The 13,791-nt window shown below is 47.8% G+C and overlaps 3 protein-coding genes across 3 annotated transcripts; 2 read left to right on the top strand and 1 right to left on the bottom strand.

Annotated features, from left to right (window-relative positions):
* Positions 1-154: 154 nt before the first annotated feature.
* On the top strand, positions 155-1,964 carry BJ212DRAFT_1445079 (thiamine diphosphate-binding protein; the record flags this gene model as incomplete). The annotated part of the gene is made up of 9 exons (XM_041338054.1): positions 155-397; positions 447-472; positions 526-604; positions 718-773; positions 831-838; positions 887-999; positions 1,058-1,355; positions 1,411-1,802; positions 1,851-1,964. 9 exons carry the CDS (start codon positions 155-157, stop codon positions 1,962-1,964), a joined length of 1,329 nt encoding a protein of 442 aa, XP_041197319.1.
* A 282-nt stretch (positions 1,965-2,246) lies between these two features.
* Positions 2,247-7,003, bottom strand: BJ212DRAFT_1566970 (P-loop containing nucleoside triphosphate hydrolase protein). Its single transcript, XM_041341980.1, has 21 exons — positions 6,633-7,003; positions 6,474-6,576; positions 6,410-6,421; positions 6,239-6,344; positions 5,957-6,186; positions 5,853-5,902; positions 5,561-5,800; positions 5,385-5,465; positions 5,186-5,329; positions 5,071-5,126; positions 4,566-5,039; positions 4,420-4,516; positions 4,118-4,371; positions 3,955-4,069; positions 3,778-3,897; positions 3,571-3,726; positions 3,382-3,519; positions 3,113-3,331; positions 2,905-3,063; positions 2,717-2,855; positions 2,247-2,670 (listed from the first exon to the last, which is right to left on the bottom strand). The coding sequence occupies exons 1-21, from the start codon at positions 6,930-6,932 to the stop codon at positions 2,471-2,473; spliced, it is 3,393 nt and encodes a 1,130-aa protein (XP_041197320.1). The 5' UTR covers positions 6,933-7,003; the 3' UTR covers positions 2,247-2,470.
* Positions 7,004-9,545: 2,542 nt separating this feature from the next.
* BJ212DRAFT_1477318 (uncharacterized protein) lies at positions 9,546-13,677 on the top strand (the record flags this gene model as incomplete). The annotated part of the gene is made up of 15 exons (XM_041339527.1): positions 9,546-9,634; positions 9,685-9,736; positions 9,797-10,615; positions 10,666-10,932; positions 10,981-11,092; positions 11,144-11,273; positions 11,322-11,504; positions 11,559-11,672; positions 11,726-11,839; positions 11,886-11,947; positions 12,051-12,129; positions 12,177-12,986; positions 13,036-13,174; positions 13,226-13,327; positions 13,390-13,677. The coding sequence occupies 15 exons, from the start codon at positions 9,546-9,548 to the stop codon at positions 13,675-13,677; spliced, it is 3,360 nt and encodes a 1,119-aa protein (XP_041197321.1).
* Positions 13,678-13,791: the final 114 nt, after the last annotated feature.

The following is a 13,791-nucleotide window of genomic DNA, read 5'->3' on the forward strand; positions in this document are numbered from 1 at the left end:
GAGTAGCGTCATACGTTCTTGTGATAATGGCGCACTGAACGTAAGTACTTACGACTGTTATAATATCGTGTAGATTGAATCCTACTTTAACGGAACCTGACAAGCTCCGTGGTGCTCTTATTCCGGAACTACCACCATCCGAGCGTCTCTAGAAATGATGCGTTCATTGTCAGTCAAATATTCTCCCTTGCTGACGAGGGTTCGCTCCAGAGGTCGGGCACTCTCGACCCAACCTACCTCTTCTTCATTAGGTTGTCTCCCCACGACAGATTCACCGGTCGTGTCGAAGCTCGCATTCTTCAATTCTGTAACTGGCGACGGTAGCAAGATACCGAGTTATAGAGTCCTTGATGGGTCTGGTATTCCAATAGAAGGTGCTGAGGTGCCTGAGGCATGTGTGCGCTCTTCCGTACCAAACAAACTCATTGACGTTTAAGTTCATTTAGATCAGCGAACAGTTCGCCCGACGATTGTGGGTTGGTTCCACCGTAATTCAAGATCTTAGCTTACACAGGGTTGAATTAGATATGAGAATATGCAGTTGCTTCCGACACTGGATAATATACTTTACAATGTCCAACGCCAGGGCAAAATATCCTTCTATGTATGTGCACAATCTAATGATGTCTCTCAAACATCTGCTGACAATTCTTTAGATGACTTCTGTAAGATAAATGGCTACGCAGCGTGAATTCTAATTGCTGACCCCTTACCAAGTATGGAGAAGAGGCTGCCGTGATCGGCTCTGCTGCTGCACTGGCTGATGATGACGAGTAAGTCTCCCTGAGAACCGTCATTTCGGTTAAGTTAACGACGAGTCATGTTTCCAGAGTATTAGGTCGGGCGGATTTATTCATTACTTATGTTCTCGCTAATTCCACTACAGCACAGTACCGTGAAGTTGGGGTGCTCTTATGGCGTGGCTTCACTCTTGATCGTGTCATGGCTCAGTGTTTCGGAAACCACGAAGATTCTGGCAAAGGCCGTCAGATGCCTGTGGTACGTCACCTTGCCCCATTGTCGTTTCCTTGTTCAGAATTGACTGGCACTCTGTTAGCATTTCGGTTCCAAACAGCATCATTTCCATCAGATATCATCTCCACTCGCAACTCAAATACCACAAGCTGCTGGCGTTGGCTATGCACTGAAACGTGACCCAGAGAGACGTTCCAAGAATGTGGCCTGCGTATTTTTTGGGGAAGGGGCAGCGTCTGAGGGGGACTTTCACGCTGGAATGCTCCTTGCTTCCACGCTGCCTTCACCAACATTGTTCCTGGCACGTAACAATGGCTTCGCTATCAGCACCCCAAGCTCGCAACAATATTATGGCGATTCTCTAAGCGCAAGAGGCCCAGGTAGCCTGATCACATCTTGGGCGTTTGTGTCACAGTAATTGAACTTTCGTCGCAGGTTATGGTGTCGATACCGTTCGTGTAGATGGAAACGACGTGCTTGCGGTAATGAGCGCTGTTAAAGAGGGGCGAAGGAGATGCTTAGAAGGCGGTCGGGGAGTCCTGGTCGAGATAATGACTTACAGAGTTGGCCATCACTCGACGTCAGACGACTCGTTCGCGTATAGGGGACGCCAGGAAGTCGAGAACAGAAAGAAGATTGACAACCCTATCACGCGATTCCGCTTATTCATGGAATCCCGGGGATGGTGGAACGGGACAGAAGAGGAAGAGCTCAAGTCTCGTTTGAAACAGGATGTGCTCGCAGCGTTCAAGCGCGCGGAGACTCTTAAGAAGCCTAACCTGACGGAGCTATTCAGTGATGTATACTCAGAAGAGCCTTGGAATATAGTGAGTATAGTTGGATCCATCAGTGACGCGTACTCATTCTGGCTACAGAGGGAACAGCGGGAGGAGTTGGCGGGACTGCTCCAGAAATATGGACAAGTGTGGGAGCCATGGCGGAATGAGCTTAAGATCTTCGAGGATGAAGGGAAGAAGCTGTCGGATTGATGTTTCCCTCGATACCATTTCACAACCGTCATTCGGTTGATCAATTGCATGCAATGCATTATTGCAGGATAACCATTCCCGCAAACCCAGCATACATGGAACTGTGTAAACATTGTAAATTCGGTTGACAGAACTAGTTTAGTTAGATCTGGCACGAATTTAAATTTCATCGACAACTAGCAAATAATAACCTGGCTCAGGAGTTCCGTGTATGGAGCGATAAAGCTCGATGTCCAGAGGACAATTTAGGATGCCACTGCACAGCACTGAGCACCATATCATGAGGCTAAATGAGTGACAGTCAAAAAATGGCTGCTCGTATTTATTAGCACTAGCACTACCATTATATCGAACTGCGTCTGACTAGTTGGCATATTAATACTTAGGTGTTAGTGCTATACTCGAAAAGCATGACTAAAATAAAAGGCGACGAATAATGTATCATCTGAATACGTCTACGACCTGTCGAGACCAGAGAAGACACGAGAGCAAACAAACTCCAAAGGTCAAGTGAACGCCAGAATGCCCTGCCCGCGCTCAGGATCACTCATCCGATGGACACGGACTGTCTGGCCGACATGGATGTTGCCCATATCTTGGGGCGTGATCAGGATATACTGCTTCTTATCCGAAGCATTGGCAGTGTCGATCATCATCTTCATACTGATGCGGCGATTGACAGCATCCATGAAAACGTCAAACTCGTCTAAAAGCGGTCAGAAAGGAGAGTATATCTGTGTATGTGCACTGACCTAGGCAGCGAAGGGGGCAGCCAATCGCATCCCATAGTGAGAGCAATAAACAGATCGTGGAGAATGATTTTTCTCCGCCACTCAGCGACCGGGGATCTTTGTCCCTTCCTTGCGTAGCCATTTGATCATCAGTTTGAACCTGGTTCCAAAACGTAAGTCGCAAGTCATTCGCATATGAGGAGGCGTGCCTTCAGCTGGAGCGTTTGGTTGGCATGGTCGAACAGAATCTTTCCAAAGTACCCACGATTGGAAAGATGGTACTGGAATACAACCTTGCATCGCAGGGCAATGTGGCGCCGGAATTCTTGCCAGCGGGTTAAGCGAATAACAAGCGACCTCTTCAGAGCCTAAAGAATGACATCAGTGAAATGAATCATTAGCGCGAGCCAGCCTTACATTATTCAGCGCAGCGAGACTTTTTAGATCCTTTTCCGCGCTGTCTAGGACGACTTTCGCATTGTTTACCTCAATCGTCATTTCCTCGACCGTTGCGCCATGCCTGCGCTCTCGTTCTTTGAGTGCTTTCTGAACGGATTCGAGAGTGCGCTCCACTACATCGACTTTGCGAGGATTTTCAACCCGTTCGCAATACTCTTCAGCACTTGTGGTCCAGTTCTGATAAAAAATCAGCGCTTAAGCCCTTTTGTGAATGCAGAAATATTTACTATGAACTCCTCCTGCAGCTGTTTCGCAATGACATCAATGGCATCAACCTTTTTCTTTTCTTCCTCGAGCTTCTTTGTGTAGTGATTTTTGTTGTTTTGGGCTTCAAGACGGCTCGCGGCAGCGTCCTCGATCTTTTTCTGTATTCTGGCGTTAGGTGACAGCAGACGGAACGTGAGAGTAACTCTTGCCTGAACTTCCTGACGTGCTTCTTCAAAGTTATGGATCTGGGCTTTGACTTTGTTCAACTCCACAAGTAAAGTATTCTGCTCTTGATCGATAGCCATTCTTCTACTAACTGCATCCTCGAATTGTTGCATGATCGAGGCTTTTTCCGCTTCGGCTTCCTGTACGAAGAGGGTTGTCAGCTGGAACAGATAAAATCCACCTGAACATACATCTTTCGCGCTCTGCAATCCCATGATATCAGCCGGCATCTCTTCCTTTGCCTCCTCCTGAAGCGAAGCAAGCTCTTGTTTCGCAGCACGGTGGGCTTCGAATAAAGAGCGTTCTTGTCCCTAGTAAGCCATACATATTCAGGAACAGTGTAACAAAGAGGAACAGGGGAGACTGACATCCATTCTATTGATTTCGCGTCCCAGGGTTTGGAACTGCTGTCTGAGCTGAGCAGCCTCTTCTTGTGCAGCCCTACATTCACCCTCCGCATTCCGCAAGTTCTCTTGCCAAGTGCTGCAAATTGGTTTAGCATGATTGTGAGATCGTGCAACATCGACGAACCTAAGCACAGAGGCAGAGTCACTCGACGTGAACATCATGTTGCGGGGATCATTTGGAAGAAGCCTATGCAATTTGATCGACTGACCACCTCCCTCGGGATATCGATGGACACGCATGTAATCGGCTGCCCACGCTACACCTCCTCCATTCATTCGTTTCAGGATGTTGTCAGCATCAAGACGCTTGGGCGCAACGACTGTACGCTCGATATTTGCTTGGTTGATTAACAAACGGAGAACGTAAGGGTCTGTGATCTGGATGATAGAATTTAATAAGCAGTAACGAGAACGGTGCAGACTTACTTCCAGGACCCGAAGGACAGTGGGAATGTGGTTGGGTGGTTCCCCTGCGCTGAAGTCGAACATGTCGCGCTCGGATATGATGATATTAACATGAGAGCTATGTCATGGTCAGCCCGACGAGATAATTGAAGGGTTGGCTAACACACTTCTTCGTTTGATCAAGTAACCTCTTGAGTTGTGGCCTGTCCCTGGCATCGGTGACCGCAAACGCACTCATCAGGCCTCCCAGCTGAATTCTCATCAAATCTGCCCACGCCATGTCCTTCAGCTTGACGTGCATCCCAAGCGGACCGACAGGCACGTCCCCATGCCACCTCATTTTCGCAATCTGGTCGAGGACACCCTTGATATCTCGACCGTACGGAGCAAGAGCGTTCTGGCCTTTCTCTTTACACTGAGAAATCATACTCTGGGCCGCAACAACACGCTCCTGTGCGCTATTCTTCTTGGCTTCGGCGGCGAGCCCCCTGTGCTTAATGCCATCCTGCTCAGCCAATTTTTGACGCTTAGCTTCAAGGAAGTCCTTGTGCGCCCGATCGGCGTTCGTGACATCTGTTCTGGCAAACTCCAGCCTTCGGTTAAGCTCGTCTCGTTTTACTTGTGTGTCTGCAGCGAGACGACTGCTCTTCTTCAGCAATATTTCTCGTGTACGTCTCAATGGCATCATTGAGAGAATTAAGAGAAGTGTTCATTTGTTTCTCGTCATTCTGAATGAAAAGACAATTATGTTAGACAAGAAGTAAAGCAGAAGATAAGGTGGATAGACCTTGAAGTTTCCTATCTTTACCCTATTGCTGCGCATTTTCTCTTGCAGATCGTCGCGCTGCTTGGTGAGGTGATCAATGTCGCCAAGTGCGGAATGCTCCTTATCGAATTGTTCTACAGCATCAGAGGCAAGTTGGAATTGGGACTGACGAGAATGTGAGTATATGAATATCGGTACCCATGAATTTCTGGTGGCGCACCTCAGCTGCTTTCATCTCAGTCTCGATCTTGGGCAAGCGGCGTTCCTGCTTCGCAACTTCCCCAAGCTTCGCTTCCATCTCCTAGAAATTATAGCTGCATCAGCTCATTGTTCACAACACACACAATCAACCATGCCACACGGATCAAGGGAAATATTAAGGAGATCTGTTCTTACCGCTTGCTTCGCTGCGACATGAGCCCAGGCAAGCTCTTTCTTGAGCTCATCAACCTTGCAGCGCTGCTCGCGTGCCTTGCTTGCTTCTTCAAAGCGCACGCTCGCCTCCTTGAATGTGGCACGTAGGTCAGGAAGAACTTGCTTTTTCTGGTGTAGCACCTTCTTGGTCTGGTTAATATTATCAAGGCAAGCGTCGTATTCCTCGGAAAGCTGCGATAGCTGGGTACCTCGTAGGAAGAACTGCAATGCATGCACGTGAACTAAGAACACTAGAATGTGAAAGTAAACCCGCCTTGTATTTGTCGGAGGGATGGGAAGCACTTAAAAATTGCCTAGCAGCATCTACGTAAAACTTTAACATGGAATTCAAGACGCATATATGCATAAAGTACTCGCCTTGACTAAGGACATTCATGGGGTTATCGACCTGTATGTTCATGTGATCACAGATGGCTGAAAGCTCGTCTCTCTTTGTGGACACGACCTTGCCGTCCTTGCTCTTGATTTTCCACGAAGAAGATCCGTCCTTGGTAAATTTACGCGTAACGACAATACTCTTTCCGTATTCTTTGGGTTTATATGCTTCCTCGCCCTGGTTCTTGAGCGAAATGGTGATTTCTGATATCCTTATGTAACGTCTCAAGATCAGTAACATAAACCTGAGTGACTTAATCTCACTGTTGGCCTTCACGAATGAAAGATTTCAGGCCGCTACCGCGTCCTGTCGAGTTTGCTTTTCCTCCAAGTGCGATTGTGATCGCGGACAGGACGGCACTCTTTCCGCCTGACAGGGGTAAGTCAGTGAAACGAAACACAAGAGTTATCAGCCACTGGAGATACGACACCCACTTCCATTGTGACCTATAGAGCTATTTCAGTATCTGTTTAACGTACTTGAAGAAGTGACGCTCACCGATAATGAAATTAATCTGAGGTCCAAACGTGAAAGTAAGTCGTTTATGGCACATGAACTGGTGCATCTCAATAGACTCGATGATTCCGTGCTCTGCAATACCCTACAGCACATGGATCAGTTTGGGCCATCGCTAGAGGTAGCTGACATCCCACTAACACCGAAGGTATTACGCTTCTGCTCGAGGCGCTGGCGAATCGCCTCGCCATTGAGTTCTTCGAAGCGTTGCTCCTCTTCCTCGTCATGCTCCTCCTGGGTTAAATCTTCTTCGTCTTCGTCGCTATCCTCCTGACGTGCCTTGCCGTTGCCATTACCAGACTTCCTATTGCGGTGTCGCGAGCGGTCAACAACGACCTCATCATCGCTATCAATAGTCCTGGCACGCTTAGAGTGTTGAGATAGAGCATCCAGAGCCTCGTCGTCGTCGTCGTCGTCAACAATGACTTTGCGTTTTGCCATTACTGCTGCAGACAGTGTACGTGAAGGGGAAAGAACGCGACGGCGACGCGTTGCAATTGAAAGGTTGCCACACTATCGACGACAATAAGAACAAACAATTCAATAAAACCAACCTAATTACCTCCTTTTCTTATATTTTGGTGAACTCGAGCAAGTGTCTCGTCACTCTCGGTCTTCTCATACACACCCTCCCACTTGAGCATACAATCCTGTACAATTTGCTTGATAGGTATGTACAATTAATAATAAGCTGAGCATGGAGTTACTTATCCTGGTAGTGACTTCGTTCGAGTTTACTGTACTGCCGATGTCTTGACTTGCATTCTCGGGCTCACTTGCTTGAGTCCATGCTGCCACTGCTCATGTTCGCTAGATTTTTGGGGCACATGATTATCCATGCACCCAGCGCCATTGGTCATCTAAGCATCGCGGATAATATCAGTGGCTCTTACAGTGACTGGGCTCCTCGATCTCGCTAGGTTCTACTTGGAGCATCTCGATCTTTTGTGAGTGCACTGTTACAGCCAATAGGAGGCGTACCGTGCGTGACCTGATATCTCAAAATTGCAATCAGGTCGCAGAAGGGTCGAACCCCTTCACCTTTGGTCTACCCTTTCAGGCCGTTATTTGTTGAGGCGTTGATAGACTCAATAGACTCCATTTTCGACAGTCCAAATGACCAACACACAACACAAGCTAATGTAGGGACACCATCTGTCGAATGTTCTGAATCTTATTTCAATCAAACCCTCATTCTGGACTGTCATCGATGCCTCCTTACCAACCACTACGATGCAGACTACTTTGCCAAAAATCTCATGAAGGACCTCAACCCTATTGGGAGAAGTAAGATTAATGAGACCCGTTGCCTCATATATTCTGGCTGGAAGATGATGCGAAGGTACAATCTTTTTTTTTGTTCGTCCACTCAATACCAACTGCATCTGGTTGGATTCAACGGTGAGTTACGCGATTCAAATGCATCGAGGTTTAAATGACTTGTAGCTGATCATTCCCAAGAGAGCACAGTACAGACGAACTTGAAGGTCTCAAAACCTTTAAGTTGATCACCGCTGATCTTGGCTTGCTCTTTCCAAGTCCTCACTATCTTAGTATCTATGTCGCGTGTTGTAAAATCCCGCATCTCTGGAGCAGGAGAGTACATTGACAAGATGTGAAAAGTACAAATCACACTTTAATGTAGCAAGTTCAAGTCGACTCAGCGTCTTGAAGGGAAGGTCCTGGATTCATCGACCTTCATATTTGTCCACTGTACCATTCTACATCTGGCTCGCACACTCCGTTCTATAACCTCAATTATGCCTGCTGTATCCCTACTCTCTCACCCGATCACAGCTGTGGGCCTAAGAGAGTCAGGTTGCGCTTCCTTGATCAACGAGACAGAGTCTCCTTGCAACATTCTACGTGCCATTCCGAGACTGAACGTCAGATACATCCTCTCACGGGCTTACTAGGCTCTTGGAGAATGGTCACAAGCCCAGTCCAATCAATGATTATGTACCCGGAGCTCGTCGATGATGACCACTTCATGGAACACAATATGGTCTATTAATATCCGGAAGTTGTTCGAGTTATTCCGCTGTAGAAACCTAATTCATAAGTACCTCGACTTCGTTCATTCTTGATTACGATTCAATGTTTTCACACCTTACAGACTTAGCTCGGTGATTCTTTCATCTCTCTTGCAACCATGAACGTCGTTGGTTCCCGGTTCAAGAGAGACCCCTATGACTGGGGGGAGGATCTCAGTTACCCGTATGATCACTCGACTAGATCTTTCTGATTTTGAGATTGCAGACTTTCATTCATATGAGAAGTTCCAAGTGATCCCATGGGTGTTCTCCGGAAACCGTAGCCTCGTGGCGCGTACTGGTTCCAGCCACACGCCGCTTTCCACAGTCCCAGGCTTGTACTCGGGGCCCGAGTTCTAATCTGTACCACCAGATATCGGAAATGACGAGACACCGCCGCAAGACCTTGACTTGGACGCCTGGACCTGTGCGTACGATATTATTGGGCTGGTGGCCGTTGCAAGGTCACCACTGGATTTTCGGAGAAGGAACCAATCGCAACTGTCTTCCTTCTGTTGGTCTGCCTACGAGAGGGTAGCAGAAGAGAGATCCGCAACTCGTTTACAATGTATTGTCGGGCGCCCACTGGACTTGGTTATCAAGCTCAGCTATGAAACACATGTCAAAATTACTATGGGATCCAGCCTGACTCGGAGAGGAGTTTATTTACGTTAGCTATGAAAGCATGACTTAAGTGCACTTAAGTCCGGGTGGTCGTCTATTTCCAAGTAACGATGCGCAGATGTGTGTTGCTTTGCTATTGTTCAAGTAGAAAATCAAAGGAATCTTAGTGTGCGCTCGCGATGAGCGAAAATAACAACGGATTCCCTCCAGGTTCCTCCGTGTGTTTGCTTTGTTTGAGTAAATTGCCTAACTAAGGCAATATGAGCAAGTGAACAACTGAGCATTGGGCTCAATCTGGGTAAGCGAAGGTCTTGCGCTGGCCACCTGCGAGCTGGTCGTCTTCTTGCTCTCCCTGGCGCGCGACGAAGTGCTATTCGCTGGGCTGCAAGGGGCGCAAATGGAGTTTCCAGCCTCTCAAAGACAAAAGGTCAATAGTTTGCATGGCACTGCAGGGCCGTCCAACTACCGAGATGCATCTAGTAATTCGTACGTCTGATTCTTAACTTCGCTAGATCATTCTGAATGAAGCTTTGCAGAAGAGGAACATGGAAAAACTCTCCCACTCTAATAGCTGCCCCATCGAACACAGTGAGTTAACTGACACCCGTCAGATCCAACTTTAGTGGTAATGCTCTCACTGTTATGTAGCGTAACACACGTCCCAAGCCAGCAGCAAGTCCCTACGACCAAATCGCCAACGGCAACAATCTCCGAACAAATCCGAATGCGCAACGGACGGTTCTCGGTACCCCTGCACGATCACAAGAATACAAGCGTCCCAAACGTGATCACACATTCTCCACTAACCTTGCTATACGGATCAATAACTCGAGTTCCACAAACAACACCCGTGCTTCTGCAAGATATACAGGGCAACCAGATCCCGAGGTACAAATCATTGACAGACCTCATGGAATGAAAAGTACACCTGGACACCACAAGCATCCCATTGGTCAAGAGGCCGAGGTAATTATTTCAGACGGAGAGGATCTTGGGATGCTTGTACCTCGTTCTCATCCTTCGTCGTCTTCACCGGACCCTATGAATCTTCATCCTTTCCAGACCTTTCCAGGTGACGCACAATATGCTGACTCCAGGAAGGGCAAAGGAAAGGATTCCTCTCCGACCACACAGTCTTGCACTGTGGTTGTGTCTGATGAAGTTGATGATATTCAAGACTTTTCGTCAGAGGCAGGCAACAACCGGCCTTCGCTGCCCCCGAAACCTCAATCGCAGCGAGCTGCAGATGATGTTCAAGACTTTTCGTCAAAGGGAGGCAACAACCGGCCTTCGCTCCCTCCGAAACCTCAATCACAGAGAGCTGCAATCCGTACGCCCATAAGGCAAAATATTGTCCGCGACACTCGAAAGGTGTTCGAGCCTCACCTTCCATTCCTTGATTTACGGAAACAGGATGCACTCGGCGGCGGAGTTGTGAAGAAAATGAAACCCAGGAAATCAACCAAGGTTCAACATCAATGCATTTTTCTTTTGTAATGACTCACGCCTTCAATCAGTCTGCCTCAACGTCTCAATCGCAGTTTGATCATATTACGACATCGTCCACGCAATTCACATCCAAGGAACTTCCTCGCACTAAGGACCCTCCCCTGAAACTCCCTTTGCGAGCATGGGCAATCGGTTTGAAAATATTTAGTGCAGAGGATGGTTCCGAGCCCCCTGTCTTTGAGTATGACCCGAAGAGCAGACGTCTCACTGTGGCTGTACCTGGACAGTCTCAATTTTTCCAGTTCCAACAAACTAATGGGTTTGAAAACGTAACAGTACGTCCCCAACATAAATTATGTGGCACTTGTACTAATATAGATTAGGTCACAACTGACGATAAGAAATCCTTGAAAGACGATGTGGTCATACAGCTACTGACGGGGAAAGACTGCAAGATCTGTGATAACGGAAAATTAATAAATGAGTTTGAACCCGGTACGTATGCCATTCTGATTGGTGTGCCATGCACTGAGCCGCTGTGCCCAGGACTGAATCGTGGACGCGGGAACCTGACGTTCTTGTTTAGTACGGCCGAAGACAAAGGATGGACGCAAACGATATATCAGAACCTACGCTTTCGCCTGGCTGATGCGGCATCTACACACAATACTGTGAGGTACGAAGCCATTGACCGCCTAAAGAGAACTTGCCTGATTGACGGCAGACCAACGGGCGCGCGCACACTCTGGGAAGAAGTTCAGCAGTTTGCAGAGATGTTTCAACAGCAAAGTCATCGTTCGTCTAATTCTCGCCACGTGTCGATGGCTCCTTCCGTCAAGAATGCATCTCCTGCGCCAGATGTACTTAGCGCCACAGTCAATTCTGGATCGTGCTTGGCACCTGATACGTAGGTTACTCCATGACTGCATAGAATTTGGTTGATGACCTACAACCTTCACAGTAAATCAGCAAACGCTGAGGCCGGTACATCGCTGCGCCGTTCATCACGGCGTTCTGCTGCTGCAGCACCCGAAATTCAGTCAGAGTCTCCTCCCATAGCAGATCCTGAAGAACTGTGCGACTCTTTGATCATTAACATCTCGTTTCATTTCTTACTTGTTTTACTAGAATTCTCGTATATCCCCCATCTGGCCCTGGCGCATTGAATATCATGGGCAGCGATTTGAATAGACTCAGACCGCACGAGTTCCTCAATGATACATTGATAGAGTTTGGCTTGAAGTACGGTTACCTGCCATTTATTGAGCGTGATGCTGACATTATGTAGGCTTTGGCTCGCTGATCTTAAGGAGCAAAACCCGGATCTTGCGGAACAAATTCACGTCTTCAGTTCGTTCTTCTATAAGAAGCTCAACAACAAGAAAAGGCAAGTCTTCTCGGTTTCATTTTACAAATTTTGAAATTATATATCTTGCCTGAAGCTTGGACGAAGGATACCAAAGCGTGAAGAAATGGACGTCTAGGGTTGATATATTCTCGAAGAAATACATAATTGTCCCGATCAACGAGAAGTGAGTATGTCCTTAACGAGGTTGACTCTTACTGACTCCGTTCCAAGTCTTCACTGGTACCTCGCCATCATCTATGAACCCGAGCACACTCTTCTCCCACCTCTCCCTCAGAAAGAACCTTCTCTTTCTCAACGAGGAAAACTACGGCGAAAGACTGCTGCTGAACCAGACGTAATTCCTGCGACTGAGCCGGAGGCTGCACCACCCCACGACCTACCAGCATTAGAAGCACGATCAGAACCAGATGCTGAAGCGGCCTCACTGCACGCTACTTGTGCGTCCACGCCAAGTATTACGCAAGATGAAGACATGGATGTCATCTCACCTGTGGAATTCACACAGTCATGTTCAATATCCAACCAACACCCTCCGAAACAACTCAGGGCTTCATCACCTAAGTCTGTACCTATACGAGGCAGATCTACCTCTGTAGGCAAGGCCTCAGGGAGATCGATGTCCGTCGAAGCACATGTAGACTTGTTGTTACCGACGTCTTCTCCCCGTCCGGAACCGATGGATGTGGATGTTACTGTTATCGACATCGATACACTCCCAGAGGGGATCGAGCCGAAGGATAATCTTCCATCTTCCAATACATCAACTTCAACACATGTCTCTGAGCCTCCCAGCGCTCGGTCATCGAAACCTCCGTCTCGTATGACTGGTATCCCTACGGCTCACTTTTATGGAACCTCTGCCAAGAGCAAGGGAAAGCAGAAGGCTGTCGAGCCAGCCATTGTGCCTGACTCCGAAGAGGAGGACGAACGCAATGAGGACGAGAGGCACGAAAGGGAAGTAGATGCTATGTTGGACATCCAACCCAGTTTGGCCACTCAGATTTCCAGTGATCCTCTTAGGTAAATCTACGCGCCTGCATTTGAGTGATCGGCTTATAATACGTTGCAGGACTTGGATCTTCACGCTAGATTCCCTAGGTTCACGGCATCCTCAAGTACAGAAGGTATTGCGGTATTGGCTGAAGGCTGAAGCGAAAGACAAGCGACAACGTGACGAGGTGAGACTGGCTGAGGTCAAGTTTGCACAGGTGTGTGGAGTCTTGTTTTGCAAAAAAGAGCTTTCCAACGCTCCACTACAGGTCCCATCACAACCCAACTTTGCCGACTGCGGCGTCTACCTGCTACATTTTGCCAAAACCTTCCTTAACAATCCTGTTCACTACTTTGATCTCATCCACCAAGTGCGTAGCTTGCCTGGTTCTTACTTTTTGAATACCTGACTGACACCGGTTCTGGTCTGAAGAGCAAGAAAATATATCCTGCAGAACAGCGTAAAATCGACTGGAATGAGGGTGAGGTACAGCACTACCGGAAAAATCTTATTGCACGGATCCAAATCCTTTCCAAAGAGTGGAAGGTTTCGAGGGCGGTGAAGGAAGAGGACGCGAAACGCAAACGGGAGAGCGAAGAGCTTGGGCAAGCTGATAACGATTCAGATGCGGAGGTGGACATCCTCGAGGACGTGAAGGTCCCACAGCCCGCGCCCAAGTCAAAGGAGAAAGAGCGACCAGCCAAGAGAATGCGTGGTTGAAGGATTTCTCAGCACCTTCAGTGACAAGGAAGCTACTTACACAATTGATTATTTTTGATGCATACTCTTTAGATCCTGCATACTGAGTCCAATTGGACGGGTACCCTATTAATA

Source organism: Suillus subaureus (genome assembly GCF_016647635.1).
Source record: "Suillus subaureus strain MN1 chromosome Unknown BJ212scaffold_5, whole genome shotgun sequence".
Taxonomy (NCBI): Eukaryota; Fungi; Basidiomycota; class Agaricomycetes; order Boletales; family Suillaceae; genus Suillus; species Suillus subaureus.